This window comes from Calidris pugnax, unplaced genomic scaffold (assembly GCF_001431845.1).
Source record: "Calidris pugnax isolate Ruff unplaced genomic scaffold, ASM143184v1 scaffold103, whole genome shotgun sequence".
Lineage (NCBI taxonomy): Eukaryota > Metazoa > Chordata > Aves > Charadriiformes > Scolopacidae > Calidris > Calidris pugnax.
Genome location: NW_015090990.1, coordinates 14,135,168 through 14,150,522, shown reverse-complemented (window position 1 = coordinate 14,150,522; position 15,355 = coordinate 14,135,168). Strand labels below are relative to the sequence as shown.

The window sequence follows — 15,355 nt, the reverse complement described above, 5'->3', positions numbered from 1 at the left end:
ACAAGAGAGTTGTTGAAGTCACCCTACTAATTTTTCAGTGTTTTGACTACTGCTCCATGTTTAAGCCCTGTTTCTTCAAACAGTATGAATGCAAGTGCCCGTGCAATGCACAGGTATATGTGCCTCCTCAGCATTTCTAAAGAGCCCCATTTGAATGCTTCCTTCATCTTACAAACACTAATAACTACTGAAATAATGCAAATTTGGCACTTAAGCACCCCTGTATATTTTTGACAATATCTCTACAGTGTTCAAAAGTTGACAGGACAATTTTGAGGATTCCTATTGATGATACAAGGAATAAAGTCAGCTAAAACCTTCCATGTTAATATAATACAAACCATTTGACTCCAAAGGACATATCAACAGAAAGCTGCAATGCGAGTTCATATATCACTGTACTAATAAATATCATTGTAAGTGAATGGTCTTGCAGGTGAATTTCTTAGACTACTAGTCAAATGAATCTTTGCCGAAGCCATGATTGTGGCTTTTGTATTTATCTGGCTTGTGTACAATACAGCACGCTGAGAAACACCAATAGCCTCCTAAAGCTAACATTAAGTGTTCAGTGCCACAAGTAACCACACAGTCATACAGTCTAATCTCCTCCAGGTGATCATTAAATTTCATGCACATACTCTATATTAATTGCAAACATCTACTTAAATGGAAACACTTTAATCCTCAATAGAGTAAACAGGTACCAGAGGCAGGGGTGATAGCAACCAGAGTGCCTACAGCACCAAAGGCTCCAGCAATAGCAAGGAAATGGCCTGAAGAACTTTGTCTAATCTCTGATGACTCCAGAGATGCAAACCCAACCAATAGCCACAGAAGAAATTCAAACACTTGCATGCTAGGCAGGGAGAACGGTGAGCTTTTGACCACTGCAGGCAATGGTGGAAGCTGTGAAGCAAAGATTTTATCATAGCTAGTGGTTTTCAGCAACTGCAAATGTTACTGGACTGTTTACAGTAACACAAGCAACCTTGCTCTCCCCCAAAAGCTTGTGAAGGAAGCAGATAAGCAAGGGAAGAGAAGGGTAAGGTCTGAGTGTGGCAGTGGGTCATGTATTACTCAGAAATATTCCCCACAAAGCCTCCCCCACCAACACACACTTGTTTTTAGCCTGAAACCTTGAATCTTTTCTAACATATGGAAATGAATTTCAAAGGCACAAAAAGACATTTTGTCTGCCAAATGTCTTCTGCCTCAGCTACAAGTTTGGTGTAAAAGTATAAACTGCTTTCTTTTTAAATAACATAAACATTATTTTGAGTCCAAGTGAAATAATTTTCCCACTACCTTATGAGAGTATCACTTGTTTCCTATGTTATAATGAGAATGAGAGAATGGGTGGTATTTTTGCTTTTTAAAATGCCATACCTCAGCATGACACCAAAGCCTTTCTTTTTTTTCTTTTCTGGATCTTCATTTTCTTCCTTTCTTTTCTTCTCTTTGATTTTAGATTTGCTCTTTTCCTTTTTCTTGTCTTTCTCTCTCTGTTTTTTGTCTTTTTTAGCCTTGGTTTCTGCATCTTCTATTTCAGGGTTCCCTGGAGAGGCAGATTCCATGTTCTGAGCTTCTTGACCAGAGTGAGAGCTCTTATCAGAGAAACCATCTGCACATGAAAAAGAAGCAGTGAGGATGGCTAAGGGCCACCAAAATGCAAACGTGAAATACAGCATGAATGTCTACAAAGTGCTCAAATGACTCACACCACTTACTCATTTAATTGAATAATTTAAAAAGCAGACTAAACATATCTAGTGACTTCAAGCAGATTTCTATTGTAAATGAAATACAGAGTTATTTTAATGACCTGTTTTCTAGTTATTATTTCTGATGCAAAAATCCTGACATGGTAAAACAGTATTCCATTTGAAATCTAGTTTGTTAACCTCCATCAGCGAGACAAAACTGACATGCTGGGATGCAAACACTGAGAGCTTACTTCAACACGAGATTCTGACGACTGTCATAACCTACGTAACAAAACAATTTCATTCACTCCCTAGAACCTTCTATTTTAATGGCTGAAAAAGAAATAGATAAACTGCTCTGTCTGGTTGGAGAAGAAGTGTGTCATTTCTATTTAGGGGGCTCAGAATCCAAGCACAGTTTTATGCTTCACGCTAAAGAAGACGTATTTCCAGACTGGGGTCTATAAGCCCATGGTGACAGAATGAGCAGCAGGGTGCTATCAATACACTCTGCCTTGTCCTGGTTGGAAAAGGGGGAATTGTAGACAGCTCTGTAAAACAAGCAAGATAATTTTTAATGTAATCTGAAGAAGGCAGCTGCTTCTTGAAGTTAAAAATCATAATTATTTAAGGATTGAGTTCTAAATCCTCCAACCCACCCCTGCCCCGAAGGAGATCAGTGAAAGACTTTACACTAAACCCAGTCAAGGTTGGATGGGGTACTGCAAAGGCAGCTCTATTTGGTGGAAGACATGAACAGCTTTTAAATTGCAGCCAACTTCAATTGGACTAATCCACTTGCCAACTTTACTGAGTTGGCCTTCAGCAATGCTAAGTGAGGGTGGCTCCCCCAGTAAGTGCCATTAGCAACATACCCTCTTCTCCATCTTCAGGTCCATCGTAAGACTTGTCAATGGCAGCTCGGAAACTCTCATTACACCCCCGACCACGGACCACGTGAGGCCTCGGTCTGTGAAAAGGGAGTTCGTTCTTCCTAACTTCAGCCACAGCAGTCTGAAGACTCTCAAGAGAACTGGACTTCTTCAATCCCAGAGTAGGACCAAAATCTTTGCCAGAAGAGTCTGAAAAACAAACAGTTAATTTTTTATACATAAAACCACACAAAGAAATAAAACTAGTCAGATAGATACATTTAATTGTGTATTTTGGGCCTTTGAAGTAGTATGCAATCAATGGTATTTGTACTAAAAATAACATCAAGTTAAACCTAGTTCAGTAGATACCCTTGTTCAGACTTCAAGGGAATGGCACATAATGACCTGACAACAGGGATGAGCTGGCTTGCTCTGTGTCACTTTAAAGCCTGCATCAGTGCTAAGGATGGGGTTGCTTCTTCCCCCTTTGACAGCAACGTTCAACTGGACACTATCAACAGTCTCAAGGAAAACATTATCCTTAGACTCACAAAACCAAACACTGCTACACAACAAGAGTTTTGGTTTGTAGAATGAGTCAGTTTGTATGAATAGCTGGTATTTTCAAACATATTTCTCCTGTGAGAAGATATTATTAGCTCTCTCACAGTTTTACCCAGCCTTTTTCTTCAAGCTGAAACTGGTGCTATGGTATGAACATACACACTTTCAAGAAACAAATACTTCCAACAAAGTGCAGCTTAGCATAAATCACGTTGCTGCCTCTTTCCTTATTTATAAGCATAAGAAAGCACTTCATACAAAAAAGAGCAAATACCTTCTCAAATCTTCCAAACCTTTCCTCTCTTTAAATGCTTGACTACCTGACCTTGGAAAGGCTTTCTTTTGTGGCTGCACTAGTGTTAATTAGTATTAATACAATGATAGTAGAATAGGTAAAGAAAAAAGTTCAACAAATACATGCACATGAATCAATGAAGAAATTCACAGCTTATTTTAAAAGGTTTTGTAGCACCTACTTAGTTATTATATAGCAGAACAGTAAATGTGATATAGAGACACTGAGGAAGAGACCTCGCCTTGCAGTAAGTCTTCCGTCTTTGAGAAAAAAAATGCTTTTGTTTTCAACTTTTAAGTGATACTAAAGCAAGCAAAAGGAGACTATAAGAACAGAAGACCTTCACATGCATGTCCATGTACTGTCAAGCCTGAAGAGGTTCAAGGATCACAGAAAAGACTCATATGTTAGCACTGTATGCTGTGATTTTAGCAATCCTAGAATGCAGGTATTTCTGAGCTAAAACGGTGTGATCACTGGATTCTTAAAAGGAAAAAAGCTAAGAATTGGCACCAAAGAGGGACTCATCAGTAGTGTCTACATAAAGCAATTTACACTTCTATTACCTGCAGACTGATTTGTAGCTGAAAATAAGGTGGAAGGGGGTGGGGAGTGTGTTGAGACAAAGTTTAAGGGAAGCCTGGTTGCTTAGTCACACAGTGCAACCTTCCTGAGCTCACTAATCACCATTCTGGAGACTACCACTATTGCCAGATTAGGAAGTGCTAAAATGGAGGTAGAGCAATTAGTTGCATACTACCTAAAGGTGCTTCAATTCATTAAACCTTCTCCAACTACAGTGTCTGCGAGGCAGTGGGCAGTGCTCAGAGGGGGGGATTAGCTGGTGGCCATGGCTCGGGGTGGCTGTGCAGCCAATGCTGATTTCCAAGCTGCTGAAACAGCTGTGTCAAAAGCCATCACAAAGGTGTTTATATACACATCCCAGTACAAGCTGCATTACATTTAATTAGTACCCTAAGCTGTATTACCTGGGAAAAAAAAAAGTCTCAGGTTAAATGCCAGTTAGAGCCTGTCTTATATAAAGCAAAGCCAATTACTCAGACTGGATGACTACTCTTAAAATATGAAGGCCATTCCTAAGAAAATCCAAGCCAACACCTGGTGTCTGGAGCAGCACACTCAAATGCTCCATGCACCAGAAGGCAAGCTGGCTGCTCAGCTTCGCTCCAGTTTGTCCTACAAGCACCGTGACACATGTTTTTGGCAGCTGGGCACATACTATCTAGTTCAGTCAGGGTCACTGTTTGTCCAATACTTGCCTTAAACAATTGCATGGGAAACTTGGAGTTAATGGCAAAGTATTTTTCATTCAGTTTAAATACTCTTTATTTTGCTATTCTGTCTTAAGTGAAAGTTCTCCTGAGGAATTAACTTTAGTAAAAACTACCAATAACTTCCTGGTTTTTGATATTTTAAAGAGAACACTGACAGTGACCAGTATTTTCAGTTTGCTACTAAAAAGAGGAAAACTTAAACTAAATGGAACACTAGCTACCAAGTAAATTCAGAAAACCACTACCTTGGAAAAATGATTTTTTTTCTAACGTCTTTAAAAGAAATAGAATTGGCACTTATGGTCACTTCATTACTTATCATCATCAAGTGGCAAAGACCACCTGTATTTTTCCCTAATTGGCAAGAAAAGTTAAATTACATCTGTAATTCTCCTGTGTTTCACCATTTAAAAGTGTCCTCATTTATTCAAAAACTTACTGAGAACCTTTAGTCACAGATTAGTATTATGCATTTAGCTGCCCCTTTCTAAAACCGTAATAATTTTGTCTGAAATTTCACTGGCAACATGGGAAGTTTCTCACTATTACCATGAAAATCCACTCATGAATAAGCATCTGAATCCAGGTGCTTATATAACTGATATTAATAATACAATAACTGCATTATTTCTTATTGATGACATTAGTAGCCATGCGACCTCATTAAGAAGGGGAACATTCAGTCAAGGAGTTTATGTCCTTGGATATTATCATGAGTGAGAACTTCGCATTTCTGCAATTCAGCTTTTATTCTTTTTTTCTTTCATTACAAGGCTGCAGCAATCATGTATTAGTGCACAAGTAAAGATACAGGAGCTGAGGAGTTTCCCTAAGCAGGGACAGCAGTCCCCTTGCTTTCACAGCCAGCATCTCTTACTGGATGCTTTACAGAGAAACGCACAGGGCTCTGCAACAAGTACCAGATCCCAACTAGGGAAATTTCCCTCCACTGCCCCCCCACCCCACCCCCAGTACCCTTTTCCATTTCTGCAGACCTTTAGGACTGCCAAAAGCCTGAAAACATGAGGTTTTTTCTCATGGGTAAAAAAAAAACCCAAACCAACAAATTAACAAGAAAAAACCCACCCTCTCATCTTTTACAAGTTATTAGCAGGTATTTCTGAGGGTGTGTGCTGTGTGTGTGTACATATCTAGCCCCACCCAGAATTTGAACACAAAAATATGGTTTGGCAATGAGAAATGTGAGTGTTCACTGTGTAAAAATGTTTCTTTTTATGGATTTTAAAGTCTTGAGTCCTCATTTTACTGCTTCTTGGAGTACAATTATAAAAATTCAACTGAAAGCACCCACTTTATTTTTTTTATAAATGATGAATTATTTCATGCATCTCTAAGGAATCTGAGAGAAAACAACCAACGTCAGTACCCGCCTACGACTGGCTGAAAGCAAGCGGCTGGTTCCTAGATGATACCTCTAACTGATCATCCTTTCACTGAAAGATGGTATTACATACACGTCCTTTAATTTTCTGCTCAATGCCAACATGGTTACCACAAGTTTTTTTTCTTAATGTACTAGTAAAAGCAAACCTGCTTTCTGTTCTTTTACTACTACTATTATTAGTTTCAGGTATTTCCAGGCTTCTATTTTTCCCACATCTGCACATTCCTTTTTTTTTTTTTTATAGCCCAGCAGAAGGAAACATGCCAAAAGCAAGATGTCAGTCATGAAAATCAAAGGGAAACAAATGACACAGTGTTGTGGGCAATGCAAGCCACCCCAAAGGCACGTGTAGAGAGAGTGGAATTGAAGAGAAGCCATGAATCACTGTCACTCCAAATGAAATACAACTCCTAAGACATCTTAAACAGTAAACATTTTACATATTTATCACTTATTTTACTTTTTAGATAATTCTTCTTGAAAACTGAAACTATATGAATATGCTGAGAGGATAATATTTAGAGGAATATATTTATGTGAGCTAGACTAACTTACTATTTACATTTTGAAAGATATAGTGAGGTGAAAAACAGTTATGAAGAAAAAAAGAAAGGGAAAGTGTCATTGAGACCAAGAAACTAAAATAAACACAAAGTTGTAATAGATTCTAAATCATCTGGCGCAGTATTTACTGGAGCCTTAAACACACACATTCCTGGTTCCTACTGCATCGTACATGATGGAGATGCATGTATTCCTAGAGAAGATAAAATGGTTATGAAAACAGCGTCTTCTACCCTGTGGGAGAAGGGTGCTGGAGATCACATATGAGAGCTTTTATCAGGGAAACTTTGTTGTGAAACACCAAGGCTGACTTCTTTTGTGGTAGGACTCAGAGTGAAATACACCAACAGCTTCTCGGGAAGCAGCCAGAGCCCACTGCCTGTTCTGCCTGGGACATACACCGTGTTTAAAATATCTTTTGATACATGTGTGTTCCCATGATTTTCAAAATACAATCAATTCACAGCTCACATACATGTTTGAGGGTTTTTTTACACAAATTAATGTATTGCTAACCTAACATTGCCCCTGCAGAGGTGAGGATAGCAAGTGTGATTTCAGAAACACCCCAACTTTTGTTCAGGAAAGAAAAAGCAGGATTTCTGTTGTACAGGATCAAATGATATAGGTATCAGGCTGGCAAAATTCAGTCAAACTCACCAAAATTCAGTCAAAACACATCCCTGCTGTAGGGAATCCTTGTGTATGAGAATGAACCAAATCTGTTACCCAAGTGAAAGATGTCCAAACATAGAAAAGGTAAGAGACAGAGAGAAAGACCCAACTGCTTTTTGGAAATTTACCTCTAAATAAATTGGTGTTTTAAATTAAAACTGTGACTGTCTCTTTAAATAAACTTAGGGTCAAAAGATAAATGTTTGTCATTATTACCCATCTCCATATGCCATAAACATCAGAGAATAGGTAGACAGACATGCTTCTTACCCACAGGTTTGCAACATGATACGGCAATTTAAATTAATCCATGGTCAATTCTTTCTGAACCATTTTGTTTAATGTAGCTTCATTTATTTCTGGTAGGATTCACAGTATGCACAACCGCAAAGGATCTTCTCCTCTCACTTATATTTTCATATTCAGATACTTCCTCAATCATCAATCGATTCAATGTAGAGAATGATTTAGGAAGGAGAAATATGGAAGTTATTACATCATTTAGCTTGTGATTTTCAGATGAAGAGCTTTAATAGGATATTTTTGTAGAATACTCTTAATCATACTGTAGCTTTTCTTCAATACTAGTTTATATAGGTAGCATAGAGAAGATTATGAAGAGCTTGATAAAAAGCAAGAGAAAAATCACTATCTTGCACTCACATATTAAAGACAACATGTTTCGTTTTGCTCATTTTATACCTGCTTCATTAGAAGCAGCAATACTGAACACAGAAGAAACCCACACCTGACAGAAAAAAAAATATTCTAAGAAAGAGAAATCAAAGCATAGGAGAATTTAACAAGTTCTCTGATTAAAGGAGCCAGATACAGTCTTCAGATTTACAGATATTTCAATCTATTTTACCACATATAATGATTGCAATTTAGCCCATATTTGCACAAACTGCAGTTTCAGCTCTGAATAATGGCAGTTCACAATTTGTACCCCAGAAGGTACACTGAGCTTTAGTCAACTGAAGAGGAAAGGCTTGGAATAAGGCAGCCATTAGGCAAGACGCGAAAATGCACTACTGTCATCTTAGAAATGTATGCTGGTGTTGTTTTCCATAGTCTTATCACTAACAAACAACAACACTGCAAAAGAACATGTTAATATTTCAAAAAAAATAATACATACAGCATTAAGCGTCTCAAAAATGCTAATAACCTTCACAGTGCAACAATATTAAATCGAAGACTTAGGAGCAACAGAAGAAAGAGGTTCAAGCAAAAACACTCAGGGAAATGGCACATGTATTTGCTAGGTTAGTGCTGAATGTTGGACAAAATGCAGCCAAAGCCTGTCTTTGCACAAAACAACATCTGACGTTATCTGTTGAAATAGTTTTCTTCATTTGGTTACACCAGTTTAACCTCTGACATAACCTTCCATTCAGAGCACAGCTCTGCACCCAGTGAGAAGTTTTCCTAGCCCGTGAATCCCCCTCTCTCCAGCAGGCTGGTGCCAACTGAAGCTCTCACCCTTCAAACAGGTCGGGTATAAATTAAGCTGCCTGACCACCTATGAAACTCCTCAAGGATATTTATGTATATCAAATTGATTTTAGATATAGCTGTTACAACCTGCTAGAGGAAAACAGCTATAGGAAAAGCAATGCAGACAGCAAAAAGTCCAGTTTTTAGAAAATATGGTTCCCTGGTGATTTCAGGCACCTTGCAAACTGATCAGTCCGGAATTGAGGAGTAGTAAAAAAATTCCAGTGCCCTGCAATTGCTTTATTGCTACTTCCACACCCACCCTCTGATAAAGTCAAACATTTCAATCCAGCTTTAAAGGACTGGGAAATGTGACACTTTCTGAGATTAATTGATACAAATTACACTTCTCCAACTAAACCAACATTTTTGTTCCCAGGCCAAAGTTTAACACGAAGTGAGAGTCCCCGCACTAATATTTATACAAAGTCACTTTTAATGGCATGAGGCTACACCACCTTTGACTTGTGGGACAGACAGGGAAACTTCTTCAGTAGCAAGCCAATACTTACATTAAATTCACGGTTATCACCTATTTATTTTGTTAAGCCTTAAGCCTATTCTAAAATAAACTGCTGAATTATTACTCAGTCATCAAGCGTGAAATCATATTTTTAAAAATTACTAATTTAAATCAGAAGTAAGAAATTAAGAGGATGCAAAAAGTTCATAGGAAGCTTTCTGTTTTCTTTGCTAATTCAAAGCTTTTTTTGAGTGCTTCACGCGTGATGCAGAAAGAAATTCCCTCATACCAGCCCTTTTTAAAATAAAATAATTGTGAATAAAATGATTATGTCATTTTTATGCATCAAGTTTTGGCCTGGACACATTTTTACAAACACTCACATAAGCTGCATGTTGAACATTGCTTTAATTGTCATTCAGGGATTCATTTTGGCCATTGCAACAACAAGGAAGATGATTATTGTAGAAGAAAAGCCAAGCCAAGGCAACAAAGAAAAATACATTTCAATTTCACCAATTTAACTTGCAATTAAGAAATGAATTATATAAAACACTCTTCTCTGTGTGTGCCTTTCCTTATCTGTGAACATTAAGACTATGGAAAAAAAGAAAACTAGATTTTTAACAAAATAACCTGCAAAAAGGATACCTTTTGCTAATAATGACATTGCTTTTGTACACCTGCCCTCGCTCTAATCAGTGAATCCTACATGCTTGAGATATTTATGAGCCCTCTTTATTGCTAACCCACCTCCCCACCCCTCCCAAACTGCCCAACAGCCGCTCTAATTTAAGATGCTCTAAATATTGTTGCCATGGGTGACACATGAACATGGAGTAAGGCAAAGCTCTGCTAATAAAAAGGCTTTCACAGCATTTCAGTCCTTGCTCATAAGTAAAGTTAAAATTTATGGCTTTTAAAATACTGGATCTGAGAGAGGTCAGGTTAAATGGCTGCTAGTAATAAAAGGAATCAATATGCTACAGCATCTGAAGCAGCCAGCAAACTAAATAAACACTTCATCCAAATCCACTTGGCCCTGAATTAAAAGAACATAAAATACTGTATTTATTTTGTTTGCCCTCCACCAGTCTATGGTTTGCATCACTACATCCGCTAGAATTCTACACAGAGCAAGCAACAAACATATGTTGGCCAAGTAGCAATTAAACTGTATGTCAAGGATAGGAGCAATTAACTGGGCATTAACCTTATCAGGGAACCACTTCTGGATTAGCCAACTACAAACAGGCAAACATCTCAGTCTGGGAAGATTCTGCAATGGGTATTTACAAAAGCTTCAGAGGACTCAGACTTTCTGTCTCAGGCACATAGAGAGTAAATGAGCCATTTCCAACAATAACCCTTTATTGATAAGCCCCGAACAAAACCAGAATCACCTTTTCCAGTGATTAGGATGTTCTATTAGCAAGACAGTTTCTTCCTTACAGCACATTAAAATAAAGCAGACCAATAGAAGTTGTGAACTCACATCTTTTCCTCCTAATCTACCTTTGGTTCAGTTTACAGATTGATTTCCAGAAGTTATGAAAACCTATTTTCTTCTGTTTATTTGTACATGTCTAAACAGAAAGTGCATAGGTTGATTGTCTATTTAAGAAATTAATGCATTTTGCTTGAAGTTGTCAGCAAAAAACCTGTAAAAAAGCTACATACACTTGTAATCAATCTATCTATATATATAAACACAGAAGCCATTCTCACACATATTTTTGAGATTGTTTTGTTTCTGAGTTCAATAATATTTGTCTTGAAACAGTTTAAAAAGTTTATGTCATAATCCAACTTTTGAATGGGAATATGCAGAATTTTGTCAAACCTACTATTAACTAAGAGAGACGGTTATCTGACACAGCTCTGACTCAAAATCCCTGCAGAATTTGAAAGGATTATGTAGGTTTTCAGCAAAAGTCCTCAGCAAAGGTTCCTTTTTATTTCCTAGTGAGATTTTTAAGATCATTTGAATACTTAAAAATTTGATAACAGTATTTTATTATAGATTGCTCACGGCTGAATTCATAGCTGTAGTGCTATTGGGTCTTTCATCTAGATTTATTTTACATGCTTCAGTTTTTTGGTGGTTTTTTTCCCCTCTTAAACTATCCTCTGTACTGGAACTTCTTTGCTTGGTCTCATCAGACCATAGATGAGGACTGGTTTTAGAAAAACAAAAAATCCTGAAGAATACACCTCCCTGTTGCCATATCTAAATAACTGAGGAGTGGGAAAAGTACATTCTTCCAGCCAGGTAATACTATTTTTTTCCTTATTCACCAGTAATTCAAAAAGGACTGAATAGAAACCTTTCAAGCTTTTCATGCAAGTAGGCTGTGAACTAGGTCCTTCACTACAGCTTTTAGGGAGGGAAAGTTAAATTTCCATGTCTCGGTTATTTCCTCTAACATTAGTTGGATCTGGCTAAACTTGGCCATAAACTTCTGCCTAAAGTACAGGAACAGAAACACATATGCACTCCCATAGGTACATATGCATACAGTCATATTATTCCATGTGCACATTTTCAGCAACTAGAACGATCCCATCTCCTGACAGACCAGAAGCTAAAAAGAATTATTTACACATGCTCCTCAATCTATGTCCTTAAATAAGTTGCAAAGTTTAATATGAAACTCAAGAAGGCACAGGATCATGTGAACAGAGAGAACGCAAATAAACTAAAGACTTCAGTATTGAGAACAATTGTTTTGTAGGTCTTAAAACATGAAAAGTATTTCCAGGGCTTTCTTCCACAAAACCAAATCCTTAGAAAAATCATGTTATTCATGGAACAAATGAAGAGGAATTTTCCTTCTAAACAGCTGCAGCCAGGGATTTTGCTAAACTATTCTGTAGTGTGCAAAGACTCACACCCAATGACATCTGGCCGTCTTCTGGATTTTTAACAGACACAATTCACAACTGGATTACAATCCCAGCCTTGCTTAAAAATAAAGTCAAAATACTACTTTAGTTATACTGGTTAACTTTGAGACCTAGTCTACACGATTTACTGCTTTAGACCTCACATTTGTTTGGGCACGTATAGTCCAGCCCTTCCTGAAGACTTTGCAGCTCCCTTGCTAGATATGTCATGATGCATCACTTTAATGAAAAGGTTATTTTTAAAAAGAAACTGGCAAGGATGTGAATGAGAGCTCAAATAAAGCTGGTTTTGCAAATCTGTATTTTTGGAATACTCATCACATTCTTTGATGTTTAGGAAATGTGCACCTAGCCTTTAATATCCTTCACAGAAAAGGGAACCTCCCCAGACCTCTAAGTTTTGTTTACCCTGCAGCAACTTTTAATATCCTAAAGATGTTACTCTATTAATTACTGAGTCACGTGTTTAGGATCTTTTCAATACAGTTTTGCATTGCTACATGTGTTTAAATAGCAAATAAGAAAAGCTAATGGAATTGCTTCATGGGACAATTTAGAATATGATCTTAACTATAGTAGCAAACGAATACAAGCTTTCCTTGAGATTTTCTTATCCATTTTTCTTGCCTATGTGCAAATTACTTTACCTTGTTCCCTCTCATTTGCCTAATAAATGGAGAGAAGATACAAACATGGTCCCAAACACAATATGGTATCTGACTGCAAAAACATAGGGTCAAAACAGAAGAAAGGGGCATTCCAGTTCTTCTTGGCAATATCCCTCACCAACCAAGGGGGACATTTCTGGAGAAATTAGTCCATAAGAAGTTACTCCTAAATTACAATTCAAATATAACAAATTTCTCCAGGTTTAACAGGATGGTAAGCAGCAGCCACAGGGATACTACAACCAAGATAACTTGATATAGGTCAAGCACAATCAAACTACATTTTAATACAAACAAATCCAAGATGGCTTATCTTAGAAAAAAAAAAAAAAAAAAGCCTAATAAATGGAGAGAAGATACAAACATGGTCCCAAACACAATATGGTATCTGACTGCAAAAACATAGGGTCAAAACAGAAGAAAGGGGCATTCCAGTTCTTCTTGGCAATATCCCTCACCAACCAAGGGGGACATTTCTGGAGAAATTAGTCCATAAGAAGTTACTCCTAAATTACAATTCAAATATAACAAATTTCTCCAGGTTTAACAGGATGGTAAGCAGCAGCCACAGGGATACTACAACCAAGATAACTTGATATAGGTCAAGCACAATCAAACTACATTTTAATACAAACAAATCCAAGATGGCTTATCTTAGAAAAAAAAAAAAAAAAAAAAGGTTTCCTCTAAGCTAGGATTCAATATTATTGGAAAACACATGATTCTGCTCAGTGACTCCATATACTCTTGAAGCATGAACCAGAGTATAGCTAAGAGTAGATGAGAATTCACTTTTATAATCAGACGTTTAATCAACTGTATCAGAAAACCATTACAGTACCATGGATCAGGTGCAAAACTCAGAGCCCAATTTGATCTACTTCAGATACTTGGTGGTTAGATCCTTGGATGAAATTTCAAAATCTGATTTTACAAAGGCAACTGTTCTACAGGAACAGGCAGTTATTTCAAACAGAGAGCAATCCAATCAAAATAAATCAGCATAATTAAATACCCTAAATTAATAGTGCACTGCAATCTTTGCCTACAACAGGGTCCTAAGCAATTGATAGCAACTGCAACTTTTAGGAGCCCTACTCTAAGATCAAAGCCTAACTGTGATAAAATTAACAGGGACTCTAGAACTGGAAGGTTCATTTCCAACCTGTTTCAAGCCTAGGGGCCAAATCCTTAACTGGAGTAAATCAACACTTTTCCACTGTTTGCCAGCTTAAAGCAGCTGAGCATGTGCTGCCTTTTCCTCTTTGTACTCTACTGGCACCATACTTTGGCATTATGCATACCTGCCCACAGACAGTCAGACAACATTAATACATTTTATGTTAAATTTAAGTTACAGCATGAGTGTCAGATGTTAGTAAGTTCAGCCTGTGGTGGATTCAAAGTAGTGATTTGCAGGCTAAAAAAACGCTCTTTATTATTTACATTGCTGTTTTATATATAGCAACCCAGAGAGCCATCTTCAGTTGCACCCCAGTCCTGCTAAAGGACTAAGAAAATAAGAATGTGTTTATATGCCTTTCATTAGGAACCTGTTTACTCTTTGAAAGCTCTCTTCTTACTTATTCAGGGAATCAAAGGTCTGGAAAGAAGTAATAGCTTTAGAAGTATAAGCAGCACAAAGATGCATCATCATAGATTATCAGTAGTTTTGAAATATTACCTTTAAGCACATCATCATGTGAATTTTCTGAGGCAAGGGTACCTCTGCTAACTGCAGCTCACAGGAGTAGGCTGTTGCAGTGTTTTCCCTGGGTTATTTTTTGCCTTATGTGTATCTACGGTAGTGTAGTCCAGATAAAATAAAAAATAATTTTGGAAGTCACTTACCTGTGTTACAGCAAATGTTCACTGTGTTCTTTTTCTAGTTCTACAGCATTTTAACAAGATTAACAATTATTTACATATTTTTAAAGAAGGCTTTCCAAGTAGTGTGTTTTGATTTGTTCCTTTTCTTATTTTAAGTAATAGTTTCCTCCTCTGCTGATGTTTTGCTGGTTCTTTGCTCGAGAGAGATTGATAGAATTGATCCAAGATATGCCGGACAACACTAACTTCTGAAATACTAGTCTGCAGCTTTGCTTTTGCTTGAGACTCACAGCTAACTTCAGTAGGGCCTGACCTCTAACCAGAACACCTTCATGGAGGCAAAGCAAAAGTTACTGTTTATCATTGACCAATCAAGAAATAAATCTGTGTACAAAGAAATGCTGTCAAATATGCAGAACAAATAAACAAAAATAAAATATATTTTTGTTAACCCTTTTCTGTTATACTAATATGGGAGTCAGCAGGTATAAAGTTTTCAAATTCTAATGTGATATTGCAAATGAGACATACTGCCATTTAACACTCTGAATCATTTGCAACAATAAATGTCTTCTTCCTTTCTAGTAATCTCATTTTGAATTTTATAT

General features: G+C 37.2%; 1 protein-coding gene across 1 annotated transcript in view; it reads right to left on the bottom strand.

Moving 5' to 3' along the window:
• Positions 1-15,355, bottom strand: part of PARD3B (par-3 family cell polarity regulator beta) — a 399,588-nt gene that overhangs the window by 141,580 nt on the left and 242,653 nt on the right. Inside the window, exons 18-19 of the mRNA XM_014954145.1 lie at positions 2,582-2,788; positions 1,390-1,624 (exon numbers count right to left, since the gene is read on the bottom strand). Coding sequence (XP_014809631.1) covers positions 1,390-1,624; positions 2,582-2,788 — 442 coding nt within the window. The remainder of the gene's footprint in view (positions 1-1,389; positions 1,625-2,581; positions 2,789-15,355) is intronic.